The sequence below is a fragment of the Phascolarctos cinereus genome, unplaced genomic scaffold (genome assembly GCF_003287225.1).
Source record: "Phascolarctos cinereus isolate Bilbo 61053 unplaced genomic scaffold, phaCin_HiC Scaffold_4;HRSCAF=312, whole genome shotgun sequence".
NCBI classification, from domain to species: domain Eukaryota; kingdom Metazoa; phylum Chordata; class Mammalia; order Diprotodontia; family Phascolarctidae; genus Phascolarctos; species Phascolarctos cinereus.
In genome coordinates this window covers 682,321,117-682,343,416 of record NW_027555847.1, presented here as the reverse complement: position 1 = coordinate 682,343,416, position 22,300 = coordinate 682,321,117, and the positions used below count along the sequence as shown (strand labels likewise).

Sequence of the window (22,300 nt, the reverse complement as noted above, 5' to 3'; positions counted from 1 at the left end):
ATGTCAAGGTCATCTACTGCATCCCTGGCCATTGTAAGTCATTCTGACTTTTGTCTTGCCACTGGATAGCTCATGAAGAGAGAGTGAGGCTGATGACTTTGTGCAACTCTACCTCGCTTAAATTCAACTGACTCATCAAGTCATTACCCGTGATGTCACGGGTCCCCTTTCAAAATGAAGGATGACAACGATGACAACGACAACAACAACAACTAGCAATGCAGGTGAATGCCACCAATGAGCTTTCCACAGTGATAAAGTGGAAGAGAGGTTGTTTGCCCTACATTCCAAATTTCCAGCTAGTCATCTTGTCCTAGGCATCTATAATACTTCTGACGATGTAATCAGTTGTATTGTTTCCCCACCTATGATGCTGCCTTCTAGTTTGTGCTTATTTTGTCCTTAAAAATAATCTGTCATGGGGCAGCTAGTTGGCACAATGATAGCACACTAGCCCTGGAGTCAAGAGGACCTGAGTTCAAATGTGACTTCAGACACTTGACACTTACTGGCTGTGTGACCTTGGGCAAGTCACTTAACTCCAATTGCCTCACCAAAACCAAAACAAAACAAAATCTGTCAGCCCTCATCCAGGGACATATGGCTTATTGAGGAGCTAAAGACTCCTTTTATTGGCAACTGCTACCCTTATCAATAAATTGAACATGCTCAGAACTTTGTTGCCACCATTTACCTTAATTGAAATTGCTGCCATTGGTGAATCAAATAGGAGTCAAGAAGGTGATCATGAATGTCCAACTCCTCCTTGGTCTTGAATGCATCTGAGCTAAGGTAAGCCTCACCCTTGGTGGGGCAGGATATCCCTGAGAAATCCCTTTAAGTAAATAAGTAAGCCTCCATGTTGTTGGGGAAGTATCTGGCTAAGGTTATTTTCCACTCTGGTTGGATAACTGATAATTAGCCAACTTGATAACAACTAAGATCCAAAGAATCTTGGCAGTCTAGGAGGATGTCTAGATAAAACTAATAAGGTGAAATTTATGAGGGGCAAATATAAAATCTCAAAAGTAAAAACATAAGTTTAAAAAATCAGTTTCATAAGTACAATATGGGGTGCAGGTTGTTCAGTATTAATTGGTCTGAAAATATCTGGGGGTTTTGGTGGACTGCATGCTCAATATAAGTTAGCAATGTAATGAGGCAATCAAAAGAATTCATCTAATATTAGTCTAAATGAGAGGAATAATATTCAGCACTAAGGAAATCCTTTGGCACATAATTATGGAGCAACATATTGAAGGAGACAAAAGGTCATGAAATCAAAGGAATCTGTAGAGGGGTTGGTCTTGGTGTGAAGAGTCATCTCTTCATCAGAGACATATAGAAGAGAAAAGGAGGATGATGTCTAGGAATTTTGAAATGTGGAACAAGGAAAAAGAGGGAAGTTGTGGCAAATGGTCTCTTTTTTCAGTAAAAGTATGGGATAAGGTCCTCAGCTGAGTCAGGGTATGTGGAGGTGTTGGTATGGGCAGCTCAAGGAGAGAAGAAAGGAATTAGGACAACTTCTATATGCAATGCCCAAGGCAATCAATTGCCAGAAGGGAAGGAATTACATACAGTGTGATTTGTCCACAGTTGGATTTGAACACAATGCTTATGTTCTGGGTGCTGTATTTTAGTAAAGACATTGACAAACTTGAAGTCACTCCCTAATTAAGATTTATTAAAAGAATTTAATATGGCTAGCTTGCAGAAAAGAAAATGAAAGGAGGACATGGTTAATGTCTTCAAATACTTGAAGGGCCCTCATGTGGAAGATGATCCCAGAGAGAAGAACTAGACTGAATGGAAGGAAGCTACAGAGGGCCAGATTTAGGTTCAGTATAAGAGCAAACTTCCAACCAAAGACAGCTGTCCTAAAGTAGACTGGTCTGCCTTGGAAAGGAGGAAGTTTGCCTTCTCTGGAAAAGTTCAAGTAGAGAACTACATTCATTTCTGGCCATTATGGGGTGGGGCACAGTAGACCCTATATTGGACTTGACTGGAATGGAATCAGGAAGAGGAGTTCAAATCCAGCCTCAGACACTTACCAGCTGTGTGACCTTGGGCAAGTCATTGAACCTGTGTCCGCCTCAGGTTCCTCATTTGTAAAACGAGGAGAATCACAGCATCTCCCTCACATAATTGTTGTGAGGATCAAATGAGATATTATTTGTAAAGTGCTTTGCAAACCTCAAAGTGATTTATAAATGCTAGCTTTCATTGTCATTATCATCATTATTCCTAGGGTTTCTTTTAGTGGACAAATCTAGCACCAGCCTTTGTCCAGGGACTGCTCACCTGCTTAGGGTATCCATCCCACACTGTCTCTGGCTGGCCAAACCAGGTTTCCTGGAAGAAACAAGGGATACATGCTAGATACTGCTCTCAGGATCACTAGACCTCACAGGTAATGGCTCTTCTCCATAGCTTTGAGTCTTTCTCCGGGGAACTCCAGGGAACACTCAAGAGGAATGATTACATTGCCACTTTACATTATCTCCTATTATGTATCCTGGCCTCTACTTTCTTCCTCCTCCCTAGGTTCAGAACAAGTCAGAATCAAACTTATGAGGTATAACTCCTGGTTAGATGAGAGGCTTGACTTTTTGTTCCTTTCTACATCCCCCCAGGCCATTAGCATCCAGTCCCTCTATTAGCTCTGGAATAGCTAGGGCTGGGTTTAGAGAGGTCTGTCAAAGTGGGAAACTACTATATGAGTAGAGCATTTAACCAGTCTTCCCCTCCCCACTTCTCTAGTGTGCATGTGTGTGTGTGTGTGTGTGTGTGTGTGTATACATATATATGTATGTATTTGTGTGTATGTATGTATGTGTTTTACTGGTGTAATATGGCAGCCCAAAGAGCTAATTGGACACAGGGCATAGTTTCCAGGAATCGGAAGGAGTAGTATTGATGCATTCTTTTCTCATTAGACCTTATGTGGAGGATTGGGTACAGTTCTTTGCACCATAGTTTAAGAAGAACATGGATAAGACTGGGCAATGTTAAGAGGAGGACAACCAGTAAGAGGTAAGTGAATTTGCCTAGAATATGCATCTATGTGGGGACTTACATGTGATAAGCCTCAGAAGACAGATGAAAGCCAAACTGTGAAGGGCTTAACAGGTCAAAGAGAACAGTTTGAATTTTATCTTAGAGGCAATAGGGAATCATTCAAGTTTCTTGACCAGGGAAGTGACATGGTCAGACAGGAATTTTAGGAATGTCTGTGTGGAGGATGGATGATTAGTAGGGAGACAGTGGAGGCTATAGAACCAATTGGGAGGTTATTGCATTAGTGGGGAGCAGGGGTGATGAGGGCCAGAATTAGGGAGGCTGTGATGGGAGAGATGATTCCAGGACATCTTGCAGAAATAGAATCAGCAACACTTGGCAACTGATTGGATGGGAAATGGATTTAAATTCATGTCATAAGAGGATTTACTAGAGAAACTGGACATGTTTAGCTTGGAGAAGACTTAAGGGGAGCATGATGACTGTCTTCAAGTCAGTTGTCAGGAAGAGGAGGAGAGATTGGCCTTGTTTTGTTCTTATGGGGAAATTCCTTTCCTGCATGGATTAGACAAGATGGTTGCTGAGGTCCCTTCCAATTCTCAGTTCCTGTGATTCTGTGATCCACTCTTTCCTCCTGTGTTTCCCCACCAAGCCTGGCCTTGCTCCCTCCTTATTTCTGTGATTGAGTGGCACTATTTGTGTTTCAATTCATATCTGACTCAGAGTTTCTAATCCACCCTGTTTATTGGTCAGACTGGCCAATTTAGCTACATCACCCCTAGAGAGTCTGTGACCCTGACTCCCCCATCCCCAACACCACAGGGTTTGAAAAATGGGATGGTAAAAGAAGAAGGAGGACAATCCAAGGTTAACAGGAGGAAAAGGGGTTGGGAGCAATTAGGGATAGGGTAATGATGAAATAGATGAGAAGAGAAGGAAACAGTGAGAGAGAAAGACAGTGGGGATAAAGTGTGTGTGGGGAACCTAAGAGGACTGAGGGCTGATTGAGAACAGAGGAGCAGAATCCAGAAAAGAAGAATCAAGGGAATGGGAGTGGAAAGGACTGGGGGCCAGAGAGACAACAAAAATGACATGAGATGGAGGGGGCAGAAAGATGAAGAGAATGAAACATGGAAAGGACAAAGAATCACAAAGGGTAAAGGGAGAGGGATGATGAGTATGGAGACATGAGAAGGGACACAAAGGATGGGCAAAGAGAGAAGGGACAGTGTGAACAGTGTGGGAACAGAACAAAGAGGACAAGTAGAAAGTTGAGAGGACAAAGAGATGGGAGTAATATGAAAGAGGATGAATGGGCTGAAAAAGGCAGAAAGACAAAGATAATGGGAATGGAAAGAATGAGGAGTCAAATGAGGAAGAATAGTCATGCGGTGGGGATGGGATAGGAAATACTTACATTGCAGAAGATGAGCAAACCTCCAAAGAAAGAACAGGAGTAAAATAAAAATCTTGAACTGAAAATACAGAACAGTGAGAGAGATGAATGGATAAGGTCATATTGTTGGGGGTGAGAGGGAGTGGGTAGGGAGATGACCAACTTGTGGGGCACCTGCTTTCCAAGTCAGGCCTTGTCCCTTGGTCCACTGACCCAAGTCTAAATATCTTGGAGCGAGACTTCCATCAGGTCCCCCCAACTCACCAGCATTGAGAAAATTTGTTGCTCAGTAATGGTCGCTCTTGGTTTCTCCTGTGTCGAAACCAGCGCTCTGTTTGCCTTAAAGAGAGGCCACACTGGCTGGCCAGGTGACTCAGCTCATACTGCGACAATAGGAGAAGATTAGGGTTAGGCTGGACAAAGGGAGGACCTTAGCTTCAGGGGGACCTTAGCTCTCCCCTAAGCTCGTACACTCTCCCTAATCAGGCAATGCCTACTCAGCCCCGCAGGGACCTAGAGGCTTCTGAGACCATGGCATGGGACAGTCCAAAGGGCTTGAGCCTGGTCTCAAGGGGCAAGTTGCAAAGAGTTGCCTTCTCCCCTTAAGCCCTAGCCCCAGAGTTGGGGGGCATGTCCCCCAATCAAAGAATTCCCCAACCCAAACCCTGGTCCCTGCCATAGCCTTGTTGCCCTTTGGGGAAGAGTAGTTACACATTGCAGGGGGGGCATCTCTGCAACCAACTTGTCAGGCACTATGGAAAGATGAAAACTAAACATTCCCTCCCTCCACTGAGTTTACCTTCTATTAGAAGGAGACAACATATATACAGGTAAAATATTCATATACAATATAAAATAGAAGTAAAAAATCATGAAGTAATTTCAAGAGAATATTAATGATTTTTGGGAAAATTGGGAAAAGTTTTTTGAGGGAGCTGGAAGCCTCGAAGGGAGCTGGGGTTTCCAAAATGAAGAAGTGAGAGCATTTCTGGAGAAGAAGAGCATTCCAGGGGGACAGCTCACACAATGGCATGGGGGTGGGGGATGGAATATCAAATAAAAATAACAACAAATAGATGAATTTGGGTAGAACAGTGTGTGTGTGTAGGTAATGATATGCAATAAATCTTGAAAGGTAGATTGGAGTCCAATTGCAAAGGGCTTTACATGTCAAAGAGAACCATTTGAATTTTATCTTAGGGTCAATAGAGTCACTCAGGGAGGCATACTTGGCATAGCCAGACATGAGCTTTAGGAATGCCTGATTGGTGGCAGTGTGGAGCATGGATTGTAGAGGGGAGGAAGGCAATGGAACAAATTAGGGGGCCATTGCAATAGTGGGGATGGGGGGCAGAGGTGGTGAAGGCCTGGAGGAGTAGAGAGAACAGGATGGTTTCAGGAGATGTTATAGAAACATAATCAACAAGAATTGGTGACTGACTGATTGAATATGGAGATGAGATATTGGGGATGACTCTTATGGAGAAAACTCATGTGTACAGAACATAGAATGTGGAAGCTGGAAATGATATTAGAGATCATGCTTTCATTTTATAGATGAGAAAACTAAGGCTCCAAAAGAAAGTCAAGTGACTTGACTAAGGTCACAAGGCAAATAAGGGGCAGAAGTGGGATTAGAATCCAGGTCTTGTGAGCTCTTAATCCCCTCTGAGGTTAGAGGTTGGTAGAACTTGATGCTCAGAGTAAGTATCACCCCCTCTAGAGGAAACAGTAACAAAAAGAGTGGGTGTCTGAGTGCGGCCTGGGCACATAGTACCTCCCATCTCCTCTACTTCTTATTGAAGGACCACTGAATAGCAGGGACTGTCCTGTCAACGGGAATGGAGGCTTAAACCTTCCAGAATCCTTGATAGCATCCAAACCTGGAGCCTGCTCACCTTTTCAGGATTTTTTCTCTGTTTCCGGAAAAATGACTCCAGGATGGGGTTGGGAGCAGCGCTGATTCTGATGGGATCACGTATACCCAGGGCTCTGCTCAAAGGTAGCCCTATGGCCCTGTGAGAAGAGATAAGAGGAGTTGAGTACATAGTAACTCTCCGGTTTATGGCTCTTTGGAAGCTCTCTGTCAAATCTTGCCCATCAACTGACCTACCATAGCTGGATTGTCATAGCTTGAGGGAGCACTGTCTTCCAATTTAGCTGGAACTGAATACATGAGGCAGAGAAATGTTAAGGCATCACCCTATTTCTTATGGCCCAATTATATCCTATCATATTTCTGTGACAGATTCACTGCATGGAGACGTGCATCTGGATCTGAAAGGTCCAGGAATGGAGCTAAGAAAGAAGCAGAGACAAGCATATGCCTTTGGGCATAGCTTGCCTCTGTATTTTTTTCAACTCACTCATTTACATGGGGATAATTGGAGAAATTCAGGATCTAAAAGAGAGGTCCCCTGATGCCCAGAGGTATTCAATAATCATTAGGCAAGTAAATATCCTGATTTATACCCAAGCCTTCAAATAGATGAAAATTGTTGTCAACAGAATTCTCACTCCAAGTAGCATGAGGTTTCTGATGTAAGAGACTGACTCAGGTACCATAAGTTGTTTAAGGAGAAGACCTGGTCTAAGCATGGTCAAGGGCATAAAGAGTATATTTTTTGTTCTAAAGAACTTGGCACTTAGGGCTGAAAATTTCCTGCTGGGGAAGCAAAAGCTTCAGTAGAGAATAAAGCAGCAGATAAGTTGCCCTTCCACACAAATAACCTACATATGTAACCTCCCATGTATCTTCCATATATGTGTCCATTCTTTCCACTGACACGGTATATTTAGGGGAAACTAGGCCCCAGATATGTGGGGTTACTTTTCTCACCCTGACATTTTATTACATGCTTTTGATTTGAAGTATTTATGCATTCTGGCTGACTATTAAAGGTGAACACATCAGTGGGGACTCACAAACTATATAGAGACATGGACCTAGAGAGTTCCTTGAACCTGTGGCAGCCATCCACTGGAGGACCTGCCAACCCTCAGAGCTGAGGGGTTTTATACAGGCATTAAATATTCAAATACCATAATCTCACAAAATTTGGGAGGAAAACACTTTTTAAACCTACTTTGAATCATGTGATATGGTGAAAAGAACAATGGGTTTAGAGCTAGAGCATGTGGTTGGAATCTCTGTCCTATTATCCATTCTGCAATGCTGGGTAAAACACCTTATCTCTCTGGGCCTCAGTTTTCTGTTCTGTAAAACAAGATGGCTGGAATAAAAGGAAAGTATATTGGTGATCCAAGGGAGATCTCACTTAAATGAATGAATGAAATAAGTGTAAGCAAAACTAAGCTTAAGGACACATCACTGACTTACAAAAAGGGCATAAAAATTAATGGTACAGAAATAAATGTAAGAAAATGCAAACCTAACAATTATAACCTGAACTATGAAAAAAAAATCTTTCAATCGAAAAGTACTATATACAAGATATATAGAGAACTAACACAGATAAAGGAAACTGAAATAGTTTTCCAATAGATTAGTCATCAAAAGATATGACAGACTGTTCTCAAAAGATTTATAAACTGTCGATAGCAAATAGAATATTTTCTCTTTGTCACTAATGATAAGAGAAATGCAGAGTAAAATAATTCAGGTGTCTCACTTTATACCCATCAAATGACAAAATGACAAAAGATGGAAATCGTCATTACTGGAGGCGGGGCTGTGGGAAGACAGGCATAATAATATAATGCTGGTGGAACTCTGGATTGGTCTGACTGTTCCAGGAAGAAATTTAGATTAATGCTATAAAAGTCACTAAACTGTTGACACCATTTGACTCAGACATCTCATTGCTAGGCATTTATAGTGCCCTAAGCATATCAATGACATAAAAAAGGTCTCACATATAATAATCTTAATAATAGCAATTTTTTGGTAACAAACAAAACAAAAAAAAACTGGAAACACAGGAGGTTCCCATTGACTAGGGAATAGCCAAATAAACTGTGGTACATGGATTTAATGGAATATTATTTGCTAAACAAAATGATGAACATGAGGAATTTAGAGAAACTGGAAAAAACTTGACTGAACTGATGCAGAGTAAAGAAAAACTCCTAAGAACAGCATGCACATTGACTACAATAATGTAACTGGACCTGAACGCTAGGTAATTCTATGACGAACCTTGCCTCTTTTCTCCCTTGAGGAAATGAAGAAATTGACTGGTTCCTGTCTTCCTTATAGATGTGGGGGCCTATGGATGTAGAATGTTGCATACACTGTTATATGTGGTTGCTGCATTAGTTGGGCTTGATTAGCTTTTTTCCCTCCTTGTTACAAAGGAAGGTGTACACTGAATGAGTTGGGAAGAGGGGAAGGGTATAGCCTGAAAGAACTGTAAAAATAAAAGGGATCAACACAATCTTAACATTGTTTGTACAAAAGGGAGTAAAGAGACCCTCCACAGCTGACTCACCTCTCAGTGCCATATCTAATGACTATTAAGACAAATGTCAGGGGAATGGCTGCCAGCAGGTCTTTGGGATGGGGGTATGTGATGCCATCGGAATCTTCCAAGTCAGCCCAAGTGTATCCGGAGGGGAGCCAGTACTCAGTGTTCCAAAATGACTCGTACAGGGTTTCCAGCATCCTGGGGTTAAGGCATCAAATGTCTCCAGAGGGACTGGAAGGGAAAAGCATGTGTTGATTATTCAAAAAACTGTCCAACAGAGTCAGTGCACCCAGATCATCAATTTTAGAAACAGAGAATGTCATAACTGTAAGAGACCTTAAGGAAGTCTAACCTTTTCATCTTACAGATGGAGAACGTGAGGCCCTGAAGTAGGAGGAGACTTACCCAAGGTCACGTGGTGAGTCAATGGCAGAGCTGAGCCTAGAACTCAGGTTTTCTGATTCCCTGTCCAGGGCTACTTCTAGTGCATTTGCCACCCAAAAGACTTGTGAGTTGGGGGGTTAGGGGGTGGGTGAGAACCTATTGGCCCAGTAGTTCTTATCTAATATGCTTGGCTGCTGCCTGAATCTTCCTTGGCATAAGAGACCCAGGTGTCCCAGTCTGTCTAGCACCTGCTTTAAACAGCTTAACTCAGGGCAAAAGTGCTTCTGAGGTGACCATGGATTGTCAAGGTGGCAGAGGTTAGGAAAGGTATCTTCCCAAGGAAGGAAAACAGATCCTAGAACCAAAGAACTGGCAGGGTCCATAAAACTCAGAATGCTAGAGGTGGAAGGCTCTTAGTGAATGTCAGCGCTAAGAGGGTTCTTTAGAACAAAAAAGAGAATGACAGAACTAGGCAACCATTGATTTCAAGCAAGAAGAGTCATCTCCTATCACTGAAAATATTCAGGGAGAAAAGATGATGACCCCTGTTGGTGACAATGTAGGAGAGGATTCTTGCTTTAGGTGAGAGTTGTATTAGACCCTGTCCCAGGGCCTCTCCAGCTCTGTCACTCTGAGCTTCCTCTAGAGCTTCACTTGGCCCCTTCCCTTATGCCTCATCTTTGCCAAAGACTCCTCTACAGGCTGCTACTGAGGAGTGCTTGGGACATAGGCTCTGTGACCTCAGCTCCCTGAGTTCAGGAAGACCTCAAAGGTACCTCCTTTCCCTGAATGTCTTTCTGTCCTCAAATGGCAGTGGTTGGTGAGATCAAGGAAGGCTTTTGTGGCTGCCCACTGAGAGGACAGGCCATCATCCATTTCCAGAGAAAGACCTTGACTCTCCTTACCCAAGGATGTAACATGTCCCTTGTCTACCCTGTGCCAGAAGCATCACCCAAAATAGAATGTAAATTCTTTGTGGGGTCAGAGCTGGGGTATTTTTCCCTGTTTTGTCCATATGTCACTAATTCCTAGGATAGTAGCTGGTAACTCATTCTCACTTACTGAGAATCTTAGACCTGAAATGATTGGATATGAGGGATGAGGAAGACTGAGGAATTGATGATAATGCTAAGGTTTCAAAACTGGGTGACTTGAGGGCAGGGGAATGGTTTTGCTGTTTTGGTTTCCCTGGTGCTTAGCCCTGGTCCATAATTAAGAGTTTAATAAATGCTTGTTGATTTGACTTGTTAAAGGAAAGGATGTCTGTGCCCTTTATTGGGCTTTGATCTCTTTGATAAATTCTGAAATCTATTCTCATCATATCCTCTGTCTCCCCCGCCCTCACCCCCAGTTTTTTGGCCTTTCTTTGTTTCCCCAGAACTTAGCATGGCCTAGCACAAAGCTTTTAATATATGCTTGTTCAGTGACTGACTATGCAGAACACGTGCCAGGTATTTCCATCTTTACTCTCTTCACGTCTCATGAACTCAAGGATGAAACTACTTGTTTACCAGAGAAATCTCCAGCTTCACTTCCCCTGTCTGAGTTAAAGTTGTCCTCAAGCCTGGCCAGGCATATGTGTCACCTTCCTTACTTTGAGGGGAAGGAGGCTTCCCCAAGATGGTGCCAGTCACGCAGGTTTGGTGAGGAAGGCATCCAGCAGCCACATCAATCAGTACAATGTTGGCTGCCTAGAGCATCAAGCAGGGGCATCAGACAGGGCATTCTTCTAATTCTCCTGGGCTTTGGACAAATGGGAAATAGATACTAGGCACAGCATTGGCAACCTAAATAGGAATGGGTGTGTGAGCAGTGATGAGCTCATTCCAGTAGATGAGCTATATTCCATTAGTACTTGGTAGCTGTGTGGGCAGTCAGGGTACAAACCCCTCCTGTCTGGTCCCTTTTAATACACAGGCCCCATCTATGCCCCTGATATTCATTCCTCTAGGTCCTAGGGTATACAGATGTGAAGAGAGTGATAAACCATTTTACCTTCTCCGGACAGAGGTAATTTTCAGAGGTCTGGCTTGCAATGAATGGAAAGAAGCCAGACTACACCACCTTTTCCTAACCTAGAAGCCTTTGTGGGCTAGTGCTGATGTCAGGTGACCCAGCTCCAGCCCCCAGAGGCTTCCAAGAAACCTCCACTTGCAGCTGATTTTCCCCCGTCCCTTCCTATAGAGATATCCCATGAGCTCCCTGAGGAGCTGGGAAAGGAAGGGTTGGATGACTAAACAGGAAAACATGGGGGAAGGGAGCCTAGTAAAGCCCCAATTAGAACCCACTCACCAGCCACCAACCATCCACAGACTGATAGAAGGTCAGAGCTGGGAGGACCCTTAGAATCCAGAATGTCAGAGCTGGGACAGCCCTTAGAACACAGACTATAAAAGCTAGGAGGGCCCTTAGAACAGAGAATGTCAGAGCTGAGAGAGCCCTTAGAACCCAGAATGTCAGAGCTGAAGACCTTTATTAGATTAGTCCAAATTTTTTGTTTTGTAGATGGGAAGATTGAGTCCTGGAGAGGGGAAGGTTGCCTGGGAGGAATTTGTCTTCACTAGCTGGTGCCTTACTCTGACCACTGCCACTCCTCTTATGGTTCAACAAGCTAATGATGTATGAAATTCTACATCCAGAAGTGGTAGCAAATGACAGATCAAGCTTGTTATTATCATTACTTATTGTTATTTTTTATTCTTATTCAATAAGAAATTGCTACTGTGAAATCTACTGAAACTGCACATGCAGCTCTCACTATGGGAGGCAATTAGGCAGAAGAAACTTTTGCATTAAGTATCATTTCTTATAATCCATTTTGCTTGTATGTCAAAAGCTAATAGTTTCCTTTAAACCATGGGGCTTGGAGCTTCATAAATTCACATGTCGAAAGGGTAACACATTTTTCTTTTCTTTTCTCCTACTCATTTCAAAAGTTTTCCCTGCTCTACACACTCCCTCCACCCTCCCACCTTCAACTAAGGTAACAATAGGCCCAAAAGAATGGGTCTTTCATCTGGAAGCATCTCAGGGAGCCAGCCAAGAGCAGCATTTGCACTCCCTGCTCTCAATATCTGTTTAAGATCTGAGGGCTACAACTTATTTCTGCGAAGACTCCTTCAGTAAATCTTACTGGTACATGAACAAGAATTCTTGTCTAATTTCCTCTATAAGTGTCAATCCATCATTTTCTTGAAGGCGAACCCATGATCTCCCAAGGTAGCCCATTCCACTTTGGCTCAAACTGTTGAAATAGATTTTCTAAAATCAAGTTAGGAATAGAGAGACAAGAATGGAAAAAGCATGGGAGGAACGCCTGGTTTGATTTTGGAGTAAAGATCTCATAGAACCAAAAGATATAAGGGAGTGCCAGATTGTGGACACCTGACAACAAAGGCTGAGGGAGCCCAGAGGAGAGCAGAGCAGTCATGGGAGTCACACAGGTAGGTTACCCTATACCCTGACTAACTTTATTACTATCCAATTCCCCTTCCAATTCTACTTTTGACTTTCTGGATTTTGCCACCATGCCTCAGTCTTACCCTGGAATTTCTCCCAGTTTTTGAGACCTCCTTACCCTGGCATATCCATGCCACCTGTGGCCTTCTCAACCTGGACCATCCCTCTGCCATTTTAGACTTCTTTTCCCCCAGTAATGAGCTCTTCCTGGAGCCTCTGTTTTGAGAAGGGGCCCAGGACAAGCTTCTTTCATCTTCTTCTTGGCTATTCTGATATTCTATACTTAGGACACCATGCACTGCTACCTTTTGAGGTCCCTTTTGTGTGCTGTAAACCCATTAGTATGTAAACTCCTTTAGGACTGAAAGGAAGAGAAGGGAACAAGCATTTTTTTTTTCAGCCAAAGACAAGGTTTATTAGAATACTGCTTGGGAGAATCCGCCATATTGGTCAGACTCTTAAGGAATCTATGCATTTGTATCGCTACTGCAAGCAGACTAGATGTTAAGAATCTGAGCCTGGGGAACAAGAATTTTTAAGCTTTATTATGTGCCAGGCACTGTGTTAAGCACATGACAAATATTTTCTCATTTAATCCTCACAACAATCTTGGCAGACAGGTGCTGTTATTATCCCCACTTTACAATTGAGGAAACTGAGGTAAAAAAGATGATTTGCCCTGGCTTACATATCTAGTAAATATCCAAGGCATAATTTGAACTCTGGTCTTCCTGACTCAAGGCCTAGGCCTCTATCCATTCATTGCACCACTTAGCTGCAGGGACTATTTTTTGGCCTTCTTTTGTGTTCCCAGGAATTAGCACAGTATAAGGGTAAGCACATAATATTTCATAAATGCTTCTTGCCTTGCCTGTTTTGCAGGTGAAGAAAATAAGGCTTAAGAAAAGGCAGTGACTTGCATAAGATCACACAGCCCACTAATGCTCCAGCAGGAGTTAGGCCCAGTCTTGACTCCAAGGCCAGGATCAGCTGGAAACCACATTGTCCTGCCATCAAGGCTTCCTAACTTTGCTTCCAATCCTTCAAGACTACTTCCCACATACCTCCAGACTCAGTCCTCCCCAAAGTACACAGAGAACCTAATGGGAAGTGAAAAGACCTAGGTGAAATTGTACACTTTGCTACTTCTTAGTCCTTAGCCCTTGAGCAGATCACTTCCACTCTTTGAGACCCAATTTCCTACTCAGTCAAAGGATTGGATAATAACTAAGGTCCCTGTCAGCTTTCAATTCTGTGACCTATGATTCATGTTCTACTCATACACTACTCATACAATGGGAAGTCAATGGGAAAGTCTCAGAGGGAAAGAATTACCCTGATTGCCTCCGAGTGGAAGCAAAAGTTGGAATTTGAGCTGAGCCTGGAGGGAAGACAGTGGGCTGAGATGAGCAGGCAGAGCATTCCAGGCTCATTTCCAGTCCACCATTGTTTTCAAGTCAGATTCTCATCAGGGGCCAGGGGTGGGGGTGGGGTGGGAGGGGATGAGGCTCCACCCCTTGATGGGTGGGATCCCAATGGGTCTCAGCTATTCAACACTTCATTTCCATTAATCTCACTGAACAGCAACTCTCCCTCTCTGGAGACCTGAGTACCTGGGAGTAGCCCCAAGCTGAATAGCCCCAAGCCTCCTGGAGGACTTTCTCCAGTATTTCTTTCTGGCTATCTTCCAGGAGACGGAGGTGTTATTTTTCACCTTGGAGCCAAGTGGAATCAACAAACGTCTTGGAATTTTCTAGTGGAGGGTGAGCTTACCCAGACTGAATTAGACCAGTGAACGGGGAAGTGAGCTCTCAGCTGTCCTCACTGAATTCAAAATGACTCCACCTGGGCCCTCAGTGCACAAACAAGTTGGCGTGAGGCCACGGTAGAACGAAGTAGAATCAAAGGTGGGGGTGTATAGACCAGCCTTTCTCTGCTCTCAGTTCCTACTGTACTGTGGAAGATACACAATGACAATTTACCTTGACAAAGACCTGAAGGTCAGTTGTGGAGGTGGTTGTCAAGAAAGATTTCAGCTTCTCAGTGACTGTGAAGTGGTGACATTTTTTGGGTTCTCTCACTGTTTCTTACAGAAGAAATTGAATAGAAGAAAACTTGAAATTTCTGTTCTGCTCAAAGTATTCCCTAATATATCAATCATGTTGGAACAAATTCACATTTTCAAAAGACACATTATAGCTGGAGTAGAGGTGTGAAACATAAAGGAGACAGCGTGACAAAGGGATTAAATGTGTAACCTGAGAGTAACAGAACTTTTGAGGAACTGGGTGTAACCCGAGCGACAGAGATGTGTGACACAAGTATGTATGTATATATATATATGTGTGTGTGTGTGTGTGTTTGACATGGGTATGTTTCTGTGATATAGATGCATGGCACTTGGGATGTATGTGTCTGTGTGTATAAAATAGGGGCATCATAGGGATGTGAGTGACACAGAGGAGGAGGCTTGTGTCATGGGGAGCTGGGGTCATTTGGGAACTACAAGGGGAGGATAAAGAGAAGAGGACAAAGTAGGAAGGGTGTGTATGTATGTGTAGAACCACGAAGCCTCCCTTGAAGTTTGGAAGATGCATGTGGTAGATAAGTTAATCAGCAAGCATTTTTTTTTTTAGGCAATTGGGGTTAAGTGACTTGCCCAGGGTCACACAGCTAGTAAGTGTCAAGTGTTTGGTCTAAGGTCAGATTTGAACTCAGGTCCTCCTGACTTCAGGGCCGGTGCTCTATCCACTGCCCACCTAGCTGCCCCAACCTTTTTTTTTTTAAAGACCAACTGTGTGTCAGTCACTGTGAAAAGTACTCAAGATGCAAAGGCGAAAGTGAAATACTTCATACCTTTTGCTGCTGTTGTTCAGTTGATTAGTGGTGTCTGACTCTTCAAGACCCTCCCTTGACTATAGCACAGTAGGTCCTTCTATCCTCCACTATCTCTGGAAGTCTAAATTCATGTTCATTGTTTCCATGACGCTATCCACCCATCTCATCCTCCGCTGCCCTTCTCCTTTTGCCTTCAATCTTTTCCAACATCCAGGACTTTTCCAATGAGTCCTGTCTTCCCATTATGTGGCCAAAGTATTTAAGCTTCAGTTTCAGTATTTGACCTTCCAGTGAATGGCCTGAATTAATTTCTTTAAGTATTGACTGATTTGATCTTCTTCCTATCCAAGGGACTCTCAAAAGTCTTCTCCAGCACCACCAATGGAGAGCATTGTATCGGTGTAGACATTACATGTACATATGTGTATATGTACATGTATATGTCAATAGATACAAGATAATGGTGTGGGGGCAGGAGAGGCACTGGCACCGCGATGGATGCAGGAGGAGCAGGAAATATCTCAGGCAGGAATTAGTGCTTGATAGGATCCTTAAGGGAGTTTGGTGAGTTGTTTCCTACAATTCTTTATAATTCCTCTTTGGAGGTTTTGTTTTGTTTTGTTTTGTTTTTTGGGCAGAGATGCTGGAGTGGTTTGCCATTTGCTTCTCCAGCTCATTTTACAGATGAGGAAACCGAGGCAAACAGAGTGAAGTGACTTGTCCAGCATCACATAGCTAGTAAGAATCTGAGGCCAGATTTGAACTCCAGAAGGTTCCCGATTCCAAACCCAGTGCTCTCTATCCACTGGGCCACCTAGCTGCCTAAAACGTAACAGAGGATAAATGCTTTTTTGAGTAAAGAGGAGCTGAGGAGGAAGTGTGCTCCAGGCATGGCGGACAGAGAGTGTCATCGGGAGGACAGACTTATAGGAGCCCCAGAGCCCCCGTAGTTGAGCAGCAGGGGTAGGTGGGACCCTGTGCACGGGGTGTGGGTTCAGTGAGCACTAGCTGTGTAGATGTGAGTTGGGGTAACCCCTTAAGGATGGGGGATGGTCATCGGGGAGGACAGAAGATAGAGGGGATGGGGAGGAAGCGCTTACCTGCTGCTGAGCTGCAGTGAGGTGGAAAAGAGTTGGGACCGACTATCCCCTCCGCTCGGGCAGCTCAGGGGGCACGGCCTGTATCTGTGTCCCTGCTGCCCAGGCAAAAGGATGCTTCCTCACAGTAATGTGGCATTAGCCTCAAAGAAACTTCTCCTCTCTCACCCAAAGGCTGCTTCCAGGAGGAGAAGGGAGGACTCTGGCAGAAGGAGGTGTCCCAGTGCTTCAGGGAAAGGGAGGCGCAAGGACTGAGGATCCGAGATGAAGGTGGGGGCTCGAGCACACAACGGAGTCCTGGAAGCTGGGCGGACTACGAGGCTCAGGAGGAGAAGAGGACCCAGATGAAAGTTAGGGGAAAGGAGGGACCTTAGGGAGGAGACGGTCTCTCGGGGGGCTGCAGGGTCCCTGGAGAGTGGACAGTGGAGGGTAGAGAAAAGCTCAGAGTGAGGTGGCGCCCGAGCCTGGGAATTGGAGTGGGCGGAACGAAGGGAGTTTGGGAATGAGAGAATCTTGGGCGGGTTCTGGAAGGTGGTTTTGGAGGGAGGAGGGTGTCGTTGGCCAGCGGCCAGAGGCTTGGGGTAGAAAGAGGTGTCAGCAGTAGGCGATGCCTAGGGCGGGGAGGAAAGTGAGGAGGCAGGTGGGGGAGTGGAAAAAGCAGCTAGTGGAGCCTGACAGGTTCCAAAGAGCACCAGAAGCCCTGAAACCTGTACCTGTCTCCTCTTTACATCTCTGGCCTGGCTCCAGGCGCTCCTCCAGCTCAATACTGGAAGAAAGGATAGACTGCACTTTCCAGTCACCGCCCCTGAGCCTCCAGGGACTTAGCCAATCTCCAACCCAGCATGTATTCCTCCGTGCAAGCTCACCTCCACCCATCCCCACAGGATTACCACCCTGTCTCACATTGGGGCACTCAGCCCAACTCAAGAAATAGGAGTATATTCTCCCTCCAGACACTTCTGGTGCTTCCAGGCTCATGACACCACCCCCTCCAGATACTGAACACAAGGACACATAGCCCCTTCCTACCTTTCCTGCATTCGAACACTGTTCTTCCGACACCGAGACACCTTCCCTCTCCATATACTCTTATGATGCAGCTACACTGGCCTCCTTGCTGCTCTTAACACCTGACACACCATGTTTCGACTCCATGCCTTTTCTCTGGCTGTCCCTTATGCCTGCAGTGACTTCCTCACCTTACTTCAAGTCTTGACTTCCTTTAGGACTCAACTCCAATTTCCCACCTGCAAGAGGCCTTTTCCTCTCCTGCTTCTCTTCTTTTTTCCCTTCCCTCTCAGTTGCCTCCCACTTAACACTATAAATATCTTGTATATCCATTCTTAGAATGGGAGTTTCTTGAACTCAGGACTCCTGTTTTTATCTTTATATTCCCAAAGCTTAGAATAGTGTCTGGTAGTAAGTGCTTAACAAATGTTGACTCACTCCCACTGGTCCACAGTTCCCTCAAGACACAGATTCATGGCTTCCAAGGAACACTCCCACCCACTAACAGCTCCCCACAGGTTTAGGGGTTCCCCACCACAAGATATAAGTGCCCTCTCAGACCCAGCTGCCCTAACACCAAGTACCACTCTAGAGTATTCAGACACAGTCTCCCCTCCTCCCTCAATTTTCTCCCCTTCTTTCCAGTCCCAGCTAAATTCCCACCTTCTTCAGGAAGTTTTTCCCAGTCTCTCCCTATCGCTAGTGCCTTCCCTCTGTCGAATGTCTCCAATTTATTCCTGTATATAATTTATTTGAACATAATTGTTTGCATTTTGTCTTCCCTATTAAATTGTGAGCTCCTCAGAGCAAGAACTATTTTTTAACCTTTCTTTTTTTTTATCCCCAGTGATTAGCACAGTGCCTAGCACATAGTAGGCACTTAATAAATGTATGTTGACTAACTTCTCCCTGACCCCAAAAGCAGGATGATTATGGGAGCGTGTGCACAAATTGTTCTCAGGCACCAAGCTGGGGACAAGACCTTTCCTGGCTCAGACCTGGTCGGTAAGAATGATCAGTTGTTCACATGTATTTGGTAACTTACCGGCTCTGCCCATTGTGGACTCTATGAGTTGAACCTGTGAGAGGAGGAAGACTTCCCTTCCCTTCCTCTCTTCCTTTTACTTGAGAATTTGGCCTGTCCAGGACTGGAGCTATGGGTGGAAGTGGAGTGTTATTTGTTTTATCTTGTTTGTCTTCAGTTTCAGGTCTGGGAGGTGATCCTCGTGGGGCAGGGAGTTCAAACTATGGTTTGGACCTTGGAGCCAAGATCAGAGGCAGGGAGGTAAATCAAGCCAACATGGAATAGAGGCTTTGTGAAATCAGGGTGCCTGGGATGCAAGCCCCCCAAGGGGGGTACAGGGGATGGGGTGGGAGAAGGATTTGGGGGAACAGAATGGGGGGGAAGGATTATGCTTCTCACACTTGGGGGGAATAAGTTTGTATGTTTGCAATTATATATATTTTTTAACATTCAAGTTCAAACTTTATTTAAAACTCCATTTTAAGTTTAAAGTTACTAAACAAATCACAATGAAAAATAAAGAACAGTACAGCAAACCTTGAATCTAAGGAGACTCCAGTCTCTGACTTGTGACCTGCCAGAGCAGAAGTATTCTAAAAAGCAATGGGTCAAAAACTAATTTACATTTTTATATAGATGGAAACAAGTTTATTTAGTGCCTGAGGAAGATATGCATTGCTGGAGGGGCAGGGGAAGGCAGGTAACTGGAGATCTCTCACAGGCTTCAGGCTGCAACAGTCTCAGGTTCTTTCAGGGTCTGAGGGTTCCCAGTCAATTCTTCAGTGTGAGTCATGGCTAATATTTCCTCAGATAAACAGTTACTCTGTTCATTTGCTGACATTTTTCTTCATTAGGTCTGCATCAGAATAAATGGTCAGCTTAAGGGGAAAGTCTTCACTTTCACAAAATCCTTTTCATCAGACTTTTGGCTTAAATGACCAGATCTTGCTTCTTAACTGTTCACTGGCACAGCCATTCAGTGCCAGGACTTCTCACAACAGAGCTCCCAGGAGTTTTTGAAGCAGATTTTTCCTGGGTGCTTCTGGGCATGGAGACTTCCACCTCAGCAATGGGTAAAGAAGGCTTTGGCTCTTCTGGGGGCCCTCCAATAGCCATTGATGACCCCGGGGTGAGGGACATTTAGGGACTCTTCACTGTCTGTGACATTAAGGTAGCAAGGCATCACAGGAGAGTCTTCATGATCACCTTTATAACTGCTTTGACTATTAGGAGGGCTATCTTCTTTTTCCATGGGCTTCTCAAATGCATTTTGTAGAACCCGGTCTTGTTCATTTTCCTCTTTTGCTTCATTGTTAGTCTGAAGGGATGTCTGGACATCCACGGGACATTCTTCAAACTCTTCAGTCTCCTCATCCTCATTTTTGTCTTCTTCACTTCTGTAATTTGTTAGTTAATATCTTGAAGGAATATTTCTGTGTAAAAGCTAATCTGACTGTTATGGTTAATGAAACTTGGAGTCACTCACTACAGTCGGGGGGAAATACCACCATCAGTGGGAACTGGAACCATTTGCAAAAAGCCTAGACACCCTGCAAATCCTCTGTAAGGGTACCAGAGAACCCTGGGGCAGGAGTGAAAAAATAACTTACCTAGTCTTCAGGTGGCAGGGGACAGGGTGGTGGTGTCTGTTACACATATAAATCATCTTTGTGGTGCTGGGGATATTAGAGCTGGAAGGACTCTGAGAACACAAATCTCAAAGCTAGGAGGGCCCTTAGCACACAGAATGTCAGAACTGGGAGGGCTCTGAAGACACAGAATGTCAGAGTTGGGAGGGACCTGAAGTTGCTGAATGTCAGAGCTGGGAGGGACCTGAAGATGCTGAATGTCAGAGCTGGGAGGGACCTTAGGAAACAGACTGGCAGAGCTACAGCACCATAGTCACTATGAATGCATATGATCTCACCTACCCCTCCCATTTCTTACATAACAGAGATGAAAATTGAGTCCTTGGGAAAGGAAGGCTTCTAGACTGGGGCTCTTTTCTATTATTAAATTTAAATATTTTATTTTTTCCAATTACATGTAATAAAAATTTTTAACTTTCATTTTTTAAAATTTTAAGGTCCAAATTCTCTCTCTCCTCTTCCTTCTTCACCCTCCTTGAGAACGCAAGCAATTTGATGTAAATCCAAAAGACCAAAATCCACCCAACCCCCCAAACCAAGAAAAATAAGGTTTAAAGAGTGTGCTTCAAAATGGTTTCAAATTTTGTCAGTTCTTTCTCTGGTGGTGGATAACATTTTCATCATTAGTCCATTGGAATTGTTTTGGATCATTGTATTGCTCAGAGGAGCTAAGTCATTCATAGTTGATCATCATTAGAATATTTCTGTTACTATATACAAGTTTCTCCTGGTTCTGCTCATTTCACTTTGCATCAGTTCCTATAAATTTTTCCAGGTTGTTCTGAGAACATTCTACTCATCATTTCTCATAGCACAACTTGTTCAGCCATTCCCCAGTTGATGGGCATCCATCCCTCAATTTCCAATTCTTTACTACCACAAAAAGAGTTACTGTAAGTATTTTTGACATATAGGTCCTTTTTTTTCCCTGTTCTTTTTGGCATAGAGACCTAATAGTTTTATTTCTGGGTCGAAGGGTATGCATGGTTTTATAGCCCTTTGGGTATAGTTCCAAATTGTTCTCCAGAATGGTTGGATCAGCTCACAATTCTACCAACAGTGCATTAGTGTTCTAATTTTCCACATCCCCTCCAACATTCAAAGTTTCCCTTTTCTGTTATGTTAGCCAATTGGATAGGTATGAGGTGGTACTTCAGAGCTGTTTTAATTTGAATTCCTCTAATCAAAAGTAAGTTAGAGCATTTTTATATGCCAATGAATAGCTTTGATTTCTTCTTCTGAAAACTGCCTTTTCATATCCTTTGACCATTTATCAATTGGTGAATGACTCATATTTTTATAAATTTGACTTAGTTCTCTGTACATTTGAGAAATGGTGCCTTTAGCAGAGAAACTTGCTGAAAAATTCCCCCCCCCCCCCCAGTTTTCTGCATTCCCTCTAATCTTGGCTGCACTGGATTTGTTTGTGCAAAACCTTTTTAATTAAAGTAATCAAAATTATCCATTTTTACTTCCCATAATGTTCTCTATCTCTTGTTCTGTCATAAATTCTTCTTTTGTCCATAGAACTGACAGGAAAGATATTTCATGCTTCCCTAATTTGCTTATGATATCACCCTTTAAGTCTAAATCACGTATCGATGTTGCTTTTATCTTGGAATACTGTGTGAGATGTTGGTCTATACCTAGTTTCTGCCAAACTGCTTTCCAGTTTTCCCTAGTAATTTTTGTCAAATGGTGAATTTTTGTCCCTAAGGCTTGAATTTTTTCATTTATCAAACACCAGATTAGTGTGGTCATTTACTACTGTGTATTGTGTACCTAATCTATTCCACTGGTCCACCACTCCATTTCGTAGCTTGTACCAGACTGTTTTGATGATTACTGCTTTATAATTCAGTTTGAGATCTGGTACTGCTACCTGCCTTTACATTGTTTTTCATTGATTCCCTTGATATTTTTTATCTTTTGTTTCTCCAGATGAACTTCATTATTTTTTTTCTCTATAAAATAATTATTTGGTAATTTGATTGATGTGG

At 43.6% G+C, this 22,300-nt stretch overlaps 1 protein-coding gene across 2 annotated transcripts in view; it reads right to left on the bottom strand.

The window, feature by feature from the left end:
• Positions 1-17,081, bottom strand: part of LOC110202150 (ceramide synthase 4-like) — a 30,483-nt gene extending 13,402 nt beyond the window's left edge. The window contains exons 1-7 of one of the 2 annotated variants that reach the window (XM_020978200.2): positions 16,623-17,081; positions 14,667-14,770; positions 8,866-9,072; positions 6,313-6,430; positions 4,679-4,797; positions 4,436-4,493; positions 2,302-2,352 (exon numbers count right to left, since the gene is read on the bottom strand). In XM_020978200.2, the coding sequence (XP_020833859.1) occupies positions 2,302-2,352; positions 4,436-4,493; positions 4,679-4,797; positions 6,313-6,430; positions 8,866-9,038 (519 nt within the window). In that variant the 5' untranslated portion in view covers positions 9,039-9,072; positions 14,667-14,770; positions 16,623-17,081. The remainder of the gene's footprint in view (positions 1-2,301; positions 2,353-4,435; positions 4,494-4,678; positions 4,798-6,312; positions 6,431-8,865; positions 9,073-14,666; positions 14,771-16,622) is intronic. The other variant, XM_020978202.2, reaches the window with a different exon arrangement.
• Positions 17,082-22,300: the final 5,219 nt, after the last annotated feature.